This window comes from Hyla sarda, chromosome 8, assembly GCF_029499605.1.
Source record: "Hyla sarda isolate aHylSar1 chromosome 8, aHylSar1.hap1, whole genome shotgun sequence".
NCBI classification, from domain to species: domain Eukaryota; kingdom Metazoa; phylum Chordata; class Amphibia; order Anura; family Hylidae; genus Hyla; species Hyla sarda.
In genome coordinates, this window is record NC_079196.1 from 136,913,646 (window position 1) to 136,927,507 (window position 13,862).

The following is a 13,862-nucleotide window of genomic DNA, read 5'->3' on the forward strand; positions in this document are numbered from 1 at the left end:
CTAGTGGCACTTTTTTCCACTAGCTATTGCCTTGGTCAGCCCCGATATACCCCACCACCCAGTGGAAGTCCTTTCTCCTGTCGTGTTTTGACTGTTTGGGCATGCTGGGAGTTGTAGTTATGCAAAAGATGGAGACACTTTTTTTTTCCCATCAAAAAGTGTGCTTCCAGCTGTTGCATAACTACAGCTCCCAGCATGCACGGACAGTCAAAAGGCATGCTGGGTGTTGCAGTTATGCCACAGTTGAATGCAATAAACTACAACGCCCCGCATGGCTGTCCGTGCCTGCTCGGAGTTGTAGTTATGCAAGAGCTAGTGTAAAAAAGGGCCACCAGCTCTTCCATAGCTACAACTCCCAGCATGCACAGACAGCCAAAGGGCATGCTGGAAGTTGTAGTTGTGTGCCTCCAGTTGTTGCATAACTACAACTCCCAGCATGTCATTTGGCTGTACATGCTGAGAGTTGCACTTATGCAACAGCAGGAGGCACACAGGCCTCACCTCCTGCTGCTGCCCGGATCCTTTTGGTGATGCTCGAATCCTCCTGCCGCTTCCCTGCCTTTGCTGCTGGTGAGTCCGCTGGTCCTGTCTTCAGTGCACCCGCTCTCGCCCTCTGGACTAAGGGTAGAGCGGGTGCACCTCCTAGCAGGGGCGGTGATTGGTCAGCCGGTCCAGGCAGGGCCGGACTGGGTGTGAAAACCAGCCCTGGAAAAAATTACATACCAGCCCCATAGTGTTGCGTCATTATACCAGCACGTCGTAATTTTCTTGTTCATAAAAGGTAAAATCATGCATTTTAAAGCATATTAGTTTCCCCACATTAGGTGCAGTATAGTTCCCCCCACATTAGGTTCAGTATAGTTTCTCCCACATTAGGTGCAGTACAGTCCCCCCCCCCCCCACATTAGGTGCAGTACAGTTCCTCCCACATTAGGTGCAGTACAGTTCCTCCCACATTAGGTGCAGTACAGTTCCTCCCACATTAGGTGCAGTACAGTTCCTCCCACATTAGGTGCAGTACAGTTCCTCCCACATTAGGTGCAGTACAGTTCCTCCCACATTAGGTGCAGTACAGTTCCTCCCACATTAGGTGCAGTACAGTTCCTCCCACATCAGGTGCAGTACAGTTCCTCCCACATCAGGTGCAGTACAGTTCCTCCCACATCAGGTGCAGTACAGTTCCTCCCACATCAGGTGCAGTACAGTTCCTCCCCACATCAGGTGCAGTACAGTTCCTCCCCACATCAGGTGCAGTACAGTTCCTCCCCACATTAGGTGCAGTACAGTTCCTCCCCACATTAGGTGCAGTACAGTTCCTCCCCACATTAGGTGCAGTACAGTTCCTCCCCACATTAGGTGCAGTACAGTTCCTCCCCACATTAGGTGCAGTACAGTTCCTCCCCACATTAGGTGCAGTACAGTTCCTCCCCCCACATTAGGTGCAGTACAGTTCCTCCCCACATTAGGTGCAGTACAGTTCCTCCCCACATTAGGTGCAGTACAGTTCCTCCCCCCCCACATTAGGTGCAGTACAGTCCCCCCCCCCACATTAGGTGCAGTACAGTCCTCCCCCCCCCACATTAGGTGCAGTACAGTTCCTCCCACATTAGGTGCAGTACCTGAGGACAAGCGGGGCTCTGTGGAATGAGGACAAGCGGGGCTCTGTGGAATGAGGACAAGCGGGGCTCTGTGGAATGAGGACAAGCGGGGCTCTGTACACTGAGGACAAGTGGGGCTCTGTATGAGAGAGAGTGCAGCCAGGGCGGCGGGCGCACTGATCGGTGGCATGATGAACTCCGACGTTGCGCTGCTGCGCTTAGACGTGAGGTCTCCCCCACGGTAACGTGACCTCACGTTTAAGCAGGGCCGGTGCAAGGATTTCTGCCAACACATGCAAAGCTCCATTTTGGCACGCCCACCCCACCCCCCCACCAAAAGTCGAGCACTACTATCCACCCCCGGCCACCAGAACTCCCACACGCGAGTACAGATAATGTAGTAGATGTGACCTGCAATCCTATGTAACACCACAGATAACACAGAGATAACTCTGTGGTGTTACATAGGACTGCAGGTCACATCTACTACATTATCTGTACTCAGAGACTTATTACTGTTATCTGTGCTGTTACATAGAACTGCAGGTAACATCTATACATTATCAGTACTCAACACAGTGATAACTCTCTGAGTACTGATAATGTATAGATGTTACCTGCAGTTCTATGTAACAGCACAGATAACACAGTGATAACTCTCTATCTGTGGTGTTACATAGGACTGCAGGTCACATCTACTACATTATCTGTACTCAGAGAGCCATCACTGTGTTATCTGTGGTGTTACATAAGACTGCAGGTCACATCTACTACACAGGGGTGGACTGACAACTTATGGGGCCCCCGGGCAAAAGATGATCATGGGGCCCCCGTGCGCCCACCCATGTATGTCACACAGCACAGTATTTATCATTGACGCCACACTCTGATTGTCAGTTTGTGTTGTGCATATTATTCACTCGGTGTCAGGAAATGCTGGAAGTTACAGTTAGTTACTAACTACAACTCCCAGCATGCCCTGATACAGCCTATGGTTCTGCAGCTGTCCTAAACCAAAATGATGCGGTCAGGAGGCTGCGAGTCCCAAAAATCCCACAGCATCCTCAGTGACAGTCTCAGCTCCACCCTCCGATCAGTGTTACCAGTTAGGTGATCCTCCCAGGGCCTCCGTCCATGTGTGTCTGTCTGCTCTGCACTGCTATACACATAGGGGTATGTGCAGACAAAACATTTCACTCTAGGGTCTTAGGGTGCAATGTTCTGCAGCCTGCACATAACCTTCCCCCCCAACCCCCAGGTGTATGCACATTTCTATACAGGTGGGGGTATGTGCAGAGCATTGCACCCTGCTAAAGACAAGGGTGCAATGCTCTGCACATACCCCCACCTGTATAGGAATGTGCATACATACTGCTACATAAAAGTTTGAATTCCCCCCGGCCATTCCCATTTAACTAAAATAGTGTAAAAAAATGTTTATGTGGTATTGCCGCATGCGTAAATGTCTGAACTATTAAAAAATAATGTTAATTAAATTGCACGGTCGTGGGCACTCCATCTCCTATACACATGGCAGTATATGCTTACAAAGAGATTGCACCCTAGTGTCTGTAGTACTGTTTTAATATGGCCATTTTACATAGTGTTACAAGTATTTCACTATATAGTAGTTTAGGTTATGCTACAACCTGCAGAGCTATAGGCTGTCAAAGAATGATGGGAGTTGCAGTTAGTAACTGCAACACCCAGCAAACTCTGAAGCATGCCTTGGTGCAGCACGCACATTGTAGTTTTGGGTCTGCAGCCATAATCTAAATTGTACTCCTATAAAGTACAAGATGTGCTGAGTTGTAGTTTTTGTCACCATAGATTGTATCAGGGCATGCTGGGAATTGTAGTTGGTAACTGCAGCTCCCAGCATTGCATTCCTTCAAGGAATGCAATGCTGGGAGTTGCAGTTACCAACTACAATTCTCAGCATGCCCTGATACAATATATGGTGACCAAAACTACAACTCCCATTATGTTGCACTATACTATAGTATAGGTTATATGGTGCTACATGCTGGGGGGAGCTGTAGTTTTGGGTCAGCTGCAGAGATATAGGCTGGAATCTGGATCAAGAAATTTCAGTGATCCAGATTCCAGCCTATATCTCTGCAGCTGACCCAAAACTACAGCTCCCCCCAGCATGTAGCACCATATAACCTATACTATAGTATAGTGCAACATAATGGGAGTTGTAGTGTTGGGTCAGCTGCAAAACCATAGGCTGTATCAGGGCATGCTGGGCATTACAGTTAGTAACTGAAACTCCCAGCATGCCCTGATACAATCTTGGTCTGCTCTGCAGCTGTCCCAAAATTAATGCATTGCTTCGCCAGGAGTATAGTTCAACATAATGATAGTTGTAGTTTTGGGTCAGCGGCAAAACCATAGGCTGTATCAGGCTATGGTTAGTAACTGAAACTCCCAGCATGCCCTGATACAATCTTGGTCTGCTCTGCAGCTGTCCCAAAATTAATGCATTGCTTCGCCAGGAGTATAGTTCAACATAATGATAGTTGTAGTTTTGGGTCAGCGGCAAAACCATAGGCTGTATCAGGCTGATGCAGCCTATGGTTTTGTCGCTGACCCAAAACTAATTTTGGGACAGCTGCAGAGCAGACAAAGATTGTATCACGGCATGCTGGGAGTTGCAGTGAATACTAACTGTAATGCCCAGCATGCTCTGATACTATTACAATTAGTAACTGCAACTCCAAGCATGCCTTGACCACACCACACATGCTCAGGACTACATCCCCATAATGTATTATTATGACTCCATTATACGTAGGCTCATGGCTAAGGACTACATCCCCATCATGTATTATTATGACTCCATTATACGTAGGCTCACGGCTCAAGACTACATCCCTATCATGTATTATTAGGACTCCATTATACATAGGATCATGGCTCAGGACTACATCCCCATCATGTATTATTATGACTCCATTATACATAGGCTCACAGCTCAGGACTACATCCCCATCATGTATTATTATGACTCCATTATACATAGGCTCATGGCTCAGGACTACATCCCCATCATGTATTATTATGACTCCATTATACGTAGGCTCATGGCTCAGGACTACATCCCCATCATGTATTATTATGACTTCATTATACGTAGGCTCACGGCTCAGGACTACATCCCCATCATGTATTATTATGACTCCATTATACGTAGGCTCATGGCTCAGGACTACATCCCCATCATGTATTATTGTGACTCCATTATATGTAGGCTCATGTCTCAGGACTACTCCATTATACGTAGGCTCATGGCTCAGGACTACATTCCCATCATGCATGATTGTGACTTCTTTATACGTAGGCTCATGGCTCAGGACTACATCCCATTCATGTATGATTTTGACTCTTATATGTAGCCTACACAAGTCACAATCATACATGATGGGGATGTAGTCCTGAATTGTTAGCCTACATAATGTATGATTGTGTGAATGTCTATTATATGTAGGCTCACAGTCCAGAACTACATCCCCATCATGTAGGATTGTGACCATTTATAATTTTTAACACTAAGTGCTCCAGTGCAACCCTGACCTTGGCAGCAGGCCAGCAGCCACTTACCGGCACTTGATGCTGCAGGCCTCTCTCTCCTTAGCCTCTCCAGTAGCCCAGAGCCGGGGGCCGTGGCTGCTCCTGTCCTGGCAGCGGCCAGAGGGGCTCCTGTCCAGGCAGAGGGGCTCCAGTCCTGGGAGCGTGGCTGTAAGTGTGGCCTGCGCCTCTCCCGTGTGGGCGGACGTCATCCAGACGTAACTTGCGGCCGTGCGCCTGAACCATCAGCCCCTGCGCTCTTAAAGGGGGCACAGGCGGCAATTCAGGTGAGCGCGGACCGACAATAATTTGCTGGTGGCGGGAGGGGGCTTACAGGGTTTGCCAGGGCGGATGAAGGAGGTCTGTAGGGCAGCGCCGGGCCTGCGTCTAAGCACAGCAACGCACCACGTCAGAGGCAGCTGACCACCCAGGACCGTAAGTAAGGCTGGGTCCACACTACGTTTTGTCCCATACGGGAGCGCATACGGCAGGAGGGAGCTAAAACCTCGCGCTCCCGTATGTGACCGTATGCGCTCCCGTATGTCATTCACTTCAATGAGCCGACCGGAGTGAAACGTTCGGTCCGGTCGGCTCATTTTTGCGCCGTATGCGCTTTTACAACCGGACCTAAAACCGTGGTCAACCACGGTTTTAGGTCCGGTTGTAAAAGCGCATACGGCGCAAAAATGAGCCGACCGGACCGAACGTTTCACTCCGGTCGGCTCATTGAAGTGAATGACATACGGGAGCGCATACGGTCACATACGGGAGCGCGAGGTTTTAGCTCCCTCCTGCCGTATGCGCTCCCGTATGGGACAAAACGTAGTGTGGACCCAGCCTAAGAAGCAGGGCCGGCCCTCTTTATCGTCGGCGCCAGGTGGCCTATGCGGGCTGCCTGTGCAGCCCGCTGGACCAATTTTCATGTAGGGGCCTGGAGCCCCTACGTTAATCCGGCCCCAAAGCGGCCCCAGCGGCCCACCGGGATAATTCCCGGTATCCCGGTAGGCCAGTCCGGGCCTGGGTCCAGGCCAACCAATCACATCTATCGTGAGGTGGCACCCCTGCAGCCTCACTCCTGCTGCATAGGGGTGATTGGACAGCTCCAATCACCCTTAATTTCCGGGACACCGGGTCACCAGAGACCCGGTTGGCCCACAAATGGTGTGATTTGACGGTCAGAACTGATCTCAGGACCCCCCTGGGCGATATGCGTGGATGGCTGATTGTTTTTGTGGAAACCTAATGTTAAAAGGAGATATGCAGCAAAAACATGTTTTGTCTCCCTGTGCCTGGGCTGTAATAATAACAAATAAAACAAACTTTAACTCACCTTCCTGTGTTCCCTCATTGCTGCAGGTCTTCTGGCTTCTATAGGCTCCAAACGTCATGCTGCAGTCAGCATATCGCCAGCCGCAGCGATGTCCCGCCTCGGCCTGTGATAGGCTGAGCGAACTGTCATGTACGGAGCTCTGCCCAGAGCTCCTTACATGACCGTTCGCTCAGCCTATCACCGGCCGAGGCGGGACATCGCTGCGGCTGGCGATATGCTGACGGCTCCGTCACGTTTGAAGCCTATAGAAGCCAGAAGACCTGCACAACAGGGAAACACAGGAAGGTGAGTTAAAGTTTGTTTTACTTGATATTGAAGCCCGGGCACAGGGAGACAAAAAAAATTTATGACGCATATCTTAGAAAAGTCTGCATTGTATACAATTCGATATTGTATGTGTAATACAATGTGAAATTGTATACAATGCAGAATATTCATAGTAGAAATATATTTTTTTAATTATTAGCCAGGGACAAACATACATTTTTAAAAGAGCATCATTAACCTTCTTCAACACACTGTAAAAGCAATTTACTTAATTAAACACTCTCTATAAAGACAATTATAGAAACTATTTTAGGAGCTGTTTCTAATTTTTATATGTTAACATAATCTGAGCTTTATGAACCACAAGGCAGATTCCATACTTCAATGTCGCTGCAGTTAAACTCAGTTTTCTACAAGCCGGCTTTGCCTCCAGGCATAATAAACATGGTATGCGCTTACCATACTAGAAATACAGGACGATAAATAGTCCATCGCTATGACAACTGTAGCCGCTGAAACACAAGGTAAACGGACCAACGTACAGGGTAACATGTGCACGCTAAAAGGCAGCCAATCAATACGCGCTTTAGATGAACCAGTAAGCATGAAAGAAAATTGTCCAATAGACGACGCTCTTACACTCTTATTTCAGGAAGTATAGCGGCAGCGTGGACTTCGTGTGCCATTGCTTGCGGGCAAGGTTTGACGAGTGTAGGGCCGCACTTCCTAATGGAGCCTCCTGCGTTTCTATGAGGCTCTGTGAATTGATGGCTAAAGCCCAATACCAAAATATGCATTTTGTGTAAATATTTTATTTGTAGAGACTTTGTACGTTGCCGTTAAGCAATGAAGCTAATAAGTGCTGTGTTTAATGGCTTTGTGGTGCTGCTAGTAGCGTTTGGTGTCATGGACGTATTGTTCGTATATGAGGACAACAGGTGCAGTATGACCTACATGTTCGAGTATCCAGAGTATCAGGTTAGTAGTTCCTGGCAAAGTACTGTGCAATGACTGGCTTGGCTAACGACAGGACTGCAAAGTGATGTCTGGTGTCTGCATCATTTTGTGGTATATTGTGAATAAAGAAATGATTAGAGCTGCAAGAAGGTTGGAAACCTAATAAAGTTAGATTTTTTTTTTTCCAGCAGTGTTGTGTGTGCTTTACTGTGCATTAGGAAGTGGGCAACATTTTCCATTTTGTTTTCCCCATGATTTTGTTAAATGAAACCTGCCATCTGAAAATGTTTTAAGTTACAGGAATACAAAATACCGCTTGTAAGCCTGATCATATGTCGTCCAGTGTATTTGCTGCTGGCAGTCACAGAATGAGAGCAGAGCGAGCCTTCTGCTCTGGCTTGGGTACCTCTGTGTGTCTGCTCATGACTGTCGGCATATGTGACCTTACTCTAATTGTATATATTTTGAATGAGCTTCTTTTAAATTTTTTTTATATATTTTTTTTTTTGGACATGGTTGGGTGCAGTATTAAAGGTAATATTTCCTCCTGTTTATCTGTTTTCATGTAGGTCAGTGGTCTTCAAACTCAGCCCTGCATATGTTTCAAAACTACTACTCCCAGATAGCCAATGGCTGTCCAAGCATTCTGTAAATTAGTTATGCAACATCTGAAGGGGCACAGTTTGGAGACCACTGATATAAAAGAACAGATCGTACCAAACCAGATGACAAACTGATGTAAACGGATCACTCCTGTCTATACCTGTGCCTGTTACTTTTTTCTTTGTTCAAAAGACGGGAAGGAAAGATTTAGAGCTAAAATTACCATGTCACTACCCTGCAGGTTTTGGCTAGGTTCATATGTGTTTAACCCCTTAAGGACGCAGGACGTAAATGTACGTCCTGCTGCGGTGGTACTTAACGCACCAGGACGTACATTTACGTCCTAAGCATAACTGCGGGCATCGGAGCGATGCCCGTGTCATGCGCGGCTGATCCCGGCTGCTGATCGCAGCCAGGGACCCGCCGGCAATGGCCGATGCCCGCGATCTCGCGGGCATCCGCCATTAACCCCTCAGGTGCCGGGATCAATACAGATCCTGGCATCTGCGGCAGTGCGCGATTTGAATGAATGATCGGATCGCCCGCAGCGCTGCTGCGGGGATCCGATCATTCATAACGCCGCGCGGAGGTCCCCTCTCCTTCCTCCGTGCGGCTCCCGGCGTCTCCTGCTCTGGTCTGTGATCGAGCAGACCAGAGCAGAAGATGACCGATAATACTGATCTGTTCTATGTCCTATACATAGAACAGATCAGTATTAGCAATCATGGTATTGCTATGAATAGTCCCCTATGGGGACTATTCAAGTGTAAAAAAAAAAAAAAAAAAAAAAAAAAAAATGTAAAAGTAAAAAAAAAGTGAAAAATCCCCTCCCCCAATAAAAAAGTAAAACGTCCGTTTTTTCCTATTTTACCCCCAAAAAGCGTAATTTTTTTAATAGACATATTTGGTATCGCTGCGTGCGTAAATGTCCGAACTATTAAAATAAAATGTTAATGATCCCGTACGGTTAACGGCGTGAACGAACGGCGTGAACGAAAAAAAAGTCCAAAATTCCTACTTTTTTAATACATTTTATTAAAAAAAATTATAAAAAATGTATTAAAAGTTTTTTATATGCAAATGTGGTATCAAAAAAAATACAGCTCATGGCGCAAAAAATGAGCCCCCATACCGCCGCTTATACGGAAAAATAAAAGTTATAGGTCATCAAAATAAAGGGATTATAAACGTACTAATTTGGTTAAAAAGTTTGTGACTTTTTTTAAGCGCAACAATAATCTAAAAGTATGTAATAATGGGTATCATTTTAATCATATTGACCCTCAGAATAAAGAACACACGTCATTTTTACCATAAATTGTACGGCGTGAAAACGAAACCTTCCAAAATTAGCAAAATTGCGTTTTTCGTTTTAATTTCCCCACAAAAATATTTTTTGGGTTGCGCCATACATTTTATGATATGAGTTATGTCATTACAAAGGACAACTGGTCGCGCAAAAAACAAGCCCTCATACTAGTCTGTGGATGAAAATATAAGAGTTATGATTTTTAGAAGGCGAGGAGGAAAAAATGAAAACGTAAAAATTTAATTGTCTGAGTCCTTAAGGCCAAAATGGGCTGAGTCCTTAAGGGGTTAAAGGGAGCCAATCATCAGCTTTTACCCTATATAACTCTTGGCAAAGCGTTATATAGGGTAAAATCTACCCTCGCCATCCCTGGGGGACACTCCTGTCCCCAGGGATGGTGACGATATCTAATTATAAACTAGTCACCGCCACGGCCATAAGTAGTCCCCTGGGCAGGGAGCTCCTCTCACCTATACCCGTTACTGAGGCCAGGGACCCGCCACTAATGGTGAACATCAGCCATCATGACATTCAAAGTATGAGCTTTGAGACTCAACGTTCCACAGTGCAATTGTGGGGGTATTGCATAGCCCTGAACAGCAGTATAAGCAATCGAGTAAGTGCTATAAATAGTAGGGATCGTCTGATTATCAATTTGGCCGATATTATCGATTTTGGACGTTATGAGTATCGGCAATTACCTTGCTGATCCGATAATGTTTCTGCAGATAGCAGTGATGCACAGCATAAACCCTTTAGAGGCCACAATCTCTAAGTTGATTGCAGCACTAAAAATGTAACAAAAATATAAATAATCCTGACTGCTCATTGGAGCTGATCAGGAACACTGTGGCTAAATCGCGGTGTGCCGATCAGCTGAGAGGATGTTGGGAAGGCCCTTACTGTCTGGTGCTCCAGTCAGCCATGGCAGATCAAAAAGTCTAATCGAAACAAGAATATTTATAAAAACTACAGATTACAGCTCAGATAATGCGCCCTCACACGCAGGAGTGAAACAAAATAAAACTTACATAATGTGGATATTGTTGTTCTATGAACCCACAGATTAAAGATAATGTGTAATTTTTACCAAAAAGTGCACTGTTGAGAAACTGAAGTAACAAAATTTTTTTTTTTTTTTTTTTTTTTTTTTTATTTCATTTTTCATTTTTAGCTGTAGCTTTTGTGGTGAAATGATTGATGTAATTAACCACTTGGGGACCAAGTGCGTACAGGTTACTCCCTGGTACTTAACCTCTTAAGGACCCAGGACGTACGGGGACGTCCCCGTACGTCCTGGCGTTTTCCGGTCCCTGACGCGCGCCGGGCAGAGATCGGAACCGGATGCCTGCTGAAATGCTTCAGCAGGCATCCAGGGCAAACGCCGAGGGTGGCCATGCAGGCCCCCCATGTCGGCGGTCGCCGCAAATCGCGAGGGAATTGCCCTTTAGATCTGCGGCGATACCGGGCTGATCGGGTCTCTGAGACCCGACCGCTCGGTAATTTTTGCATGATCCCGGCTGTCAGACTGCCAGGACCATGCTAAAGTATAGGAGCGAGGTGGCAAGCCTGCCACCTCCTCCTATCCCCTGCGATCCGTCGGTTAGTTAAAGGGGTAGTCCAGTGGTGAAAAACTTATCCCCTATCCTAAGGATAGGGGATAAGTTTGAGATCGCGGGGGGTCCGACCGCTGGGGCCCCCTGCGATCTCTCTGTACGGGGCCCCGGCTCTCCGCCGAGATAGCGGGTGTCGACCCCCGCACGAGGCGGCGGCCGACACGCCCCCTCAATACATCTCTATGGCAGAGCCGGAGATTGCCGAAGGCAGCGCTTCGGCTCTGCCATAGAGTTGTATTGAGGGGGCGTGTCGGCCGCCGCCTCGTACGGAGGTCGACACGCCCCCTTCCAGCGGGCTGTCGGGGCTCCGTACAGAAGATCGCAGGGGGCCCCAGCGGTCGGACCCCCCGCGATCTGCAACTTATCCCCTATCCTTAGGATAGGGGATAAGTTGCTCACCACTGAATCACCACTGGACTACTCCTTTAACCGACCAATCGCAGGGGGGGGGCGGTTACTTCCTCCCGCCCTGCACGGCCCTTGGAAGTCCGGAGAGGACGGGAGGAAGACCGGAGGATGCGGCGTGGGAGTGCTGGGGACCGGCCCCGGTACTTACCTCGTCCCTGAAGACCCGGATCCCGGCGATGAAGGCAGCGGCGACAGGTGAGTTCCTCTTCAGCCGCGGTCGGGCCCTTTACAGCAATGCACGTCGCCATAAAGCGACATGCATTGCTGTATTGGGACCCTATATACTACAAGTCCCAGCATGCCCAGACAGCCCTTGGCGCCTGGGCATGCTAGGAGTTGCAGTTTTGCAACTTCTGGAGGTCCACAGTTTTGGGACCACTGTGCCCTTCCAGATGTTGCCAAACTACACATCCTCAGCATGCCCTTACTGTCCAGGCATGCTGGGAGTTGTAGTTCTGTAACATCTGGAAGGGCACAGATTGGGAACCACTGTATTGGTGGTCTGCAAACTGTAGTCCTCCAGATGTTGCAAAACTACAACTCCAATAATGCTGGGAGTCGTAGTTCGGCAACATCTGGCTCTAAAGATGTTGCCGAACTACTACTCCCAGCATGCCTGAGAATGCTGGGAGTTGTGGTTTTGCAACAACTGGAGGCACACTGGTTGGGAAAAATTGTCTGTTTCCTAACTCAGTGTTTCCCAACCCGTGTGCCTCCAGCTGTTGCGAACCTATAACTACCAGCATGCACTGATAAACTGTGCAGGTTGCAAGTTTGCAATGCAGCAAATTTTGCGCGGCAGCTCAAACTCGCAGCGGGAAACTCGCTGTAATCCCCCGCCCGTGTGACTGTACCCTAAAAACACTACACTAACATAAAAAGTAAAAAACACTACATATACACATACCCCTACACAGCCCCCCTCCCCAATAAAAATGAAAAACGTCTGGTACGCCACTCTTTCCAAAATGGAGCCTCCAGCTGTTGCAAAACAACAACTCCCAGTATTGCCGGACAGCCGTTGACTGTCCAAGCATGCTGGGAGTTTTGCAACAGCTGGAGGCACCCTGTTAGGGGTATTCTACGCCAGTGATTCCCAATGTCCACCCCTATGCAAATCCCTAATTCAGGCCTCAAATGCGCATGGCGCTCTCACTTCGGAGCCCTGTCGTATTTCAAGGCAACAGTTTAGGGTCACATATGGGGTATCGCCGTACTCGGGAGAAATTGCCTAACAAATTTTGGGGGTCTTTTTCTCCTTTCACCCCTTATGAAAAGGTGAAGTTGGGGTCTACACCAGCATGTTAGTGTAAAAAAAAAAAAAAAATAATAATTTTTTACACCAACCTGCTGGTGTTGCCCTATATTTTTCATTTTGACAAGAGGAAAAGGGGGGAAAAAAGCCCCCCAAAATTTGTAATGCAATTTCTCCCGACTACGGAGATACCCCATATGTGGGCACAAAGTGCTCTGGGGGCACACAACAAGGCCCAGAAGGGAGAGTGCGCCATGTACATTTGAGGTGATTTGCACAGGGGTGGCTGATTGTTACAGCAGTTTTGACAAACGCAAAAAAAAAAAACCCACATGTGACCCCATTGCGGAAACTACAACCCTCACGGAATGTAATGAGGAGTGCAGTGAGAATTTACACCCCACAGGTGTCTGACAGATCTTTGGAACAGTGGGCTGTGCAAATTAAAAATGTTGTACAGCCCACTGTTCTAAAGATCTGACAGACACCAGTGGGGGGGTAAATGCTCACTTTACGCCTTGTTACGTTCCTCAAGGGGTCTAGTTTCCAAAATGGTATGCCATGTGGGGGTTATTTTGCTGTCCTGGCACCATATGGGCTTCCTAAATGCGACATGCCCCCAAGCAAAATTCTCTCTCAAAAAGCACAATGACTCCTCTTCTGAGCATTGTAGTTCGCCCGTAGTACACTTCAGGTCAACTTATGGGGTACCTTCATACTCAGAAGAGATTTTGGGGGTATTTTCTGCTATTAACCCTTGCAAAAAATGTGAAATTTGGTGGGAAACACACATTTTAGTGAAATGTTATTTTTATTTTTTTACATATGCAAAAGTTGTGAAACACCTATGGGGTATTAGGGCTCACTTTATTCCTTGTTACATACCTCAATGGGTCTAGTTTCCAAAATGGTATGCCATGTGTTTTATTTTTTTTGCTGTTCTGGC

The 13,862-nt window shown here is 47.4% G+C and overlaps 2 protein-coding genes across 6 annotated transcripts in view; one reads left to right on the forward strand and one right to left on the reverse strand.

Annotated features, from left to right (window-relative positions):
• LOC130284987 (uncharacterized) overlaps positions 1–7,317 on the reverse strand; it is a 123,391-nt gene extending 116,074 nt beyond the window's left edge. Inside the window, exon 1 of the mRNA XM_056536016.1 lies at positions 7,228–7,317. Coding sequence (XP_056391991.1) covers positions 7,228–7,260 — 33 coding nt within the window. The 5' untranslated portion in view covers positions 7,261–7,317. The remainder of the gene's footprint in view (positions 1–7,227) is intronic.
• A 55-nt stretch (positions 7,318–7,372) lies between these two features.
• The window catches only part of PGAP1 (post-GPI attachment to proteins inositol deacylase 1), a 1,221,194-nt gene continuing 1,214,704 nt past the window's right edge, over positions 7,373–13,862 (forward strand). For 3 of the 5 annotated variants that reach the window (XM_056536017.1, XM_056536020.1, XM_056536021.1), the window contains exon 1: positions 7,374–7,746. In XM_056536017.1, the coding sequence (XP_056391992.1) occupies positions 7,615–7,746 (132 nt within the window). In that variant the 5' untranslated portion in view covers positions 7,374–7,614. Of the gene's footprint in view, positions 7,747–13,862 lie in introns of all 5 variants that reach the window. The other 2 variants (XM_056536018.1, XM_056536019.1) reach the window with 2 other exon arrangements.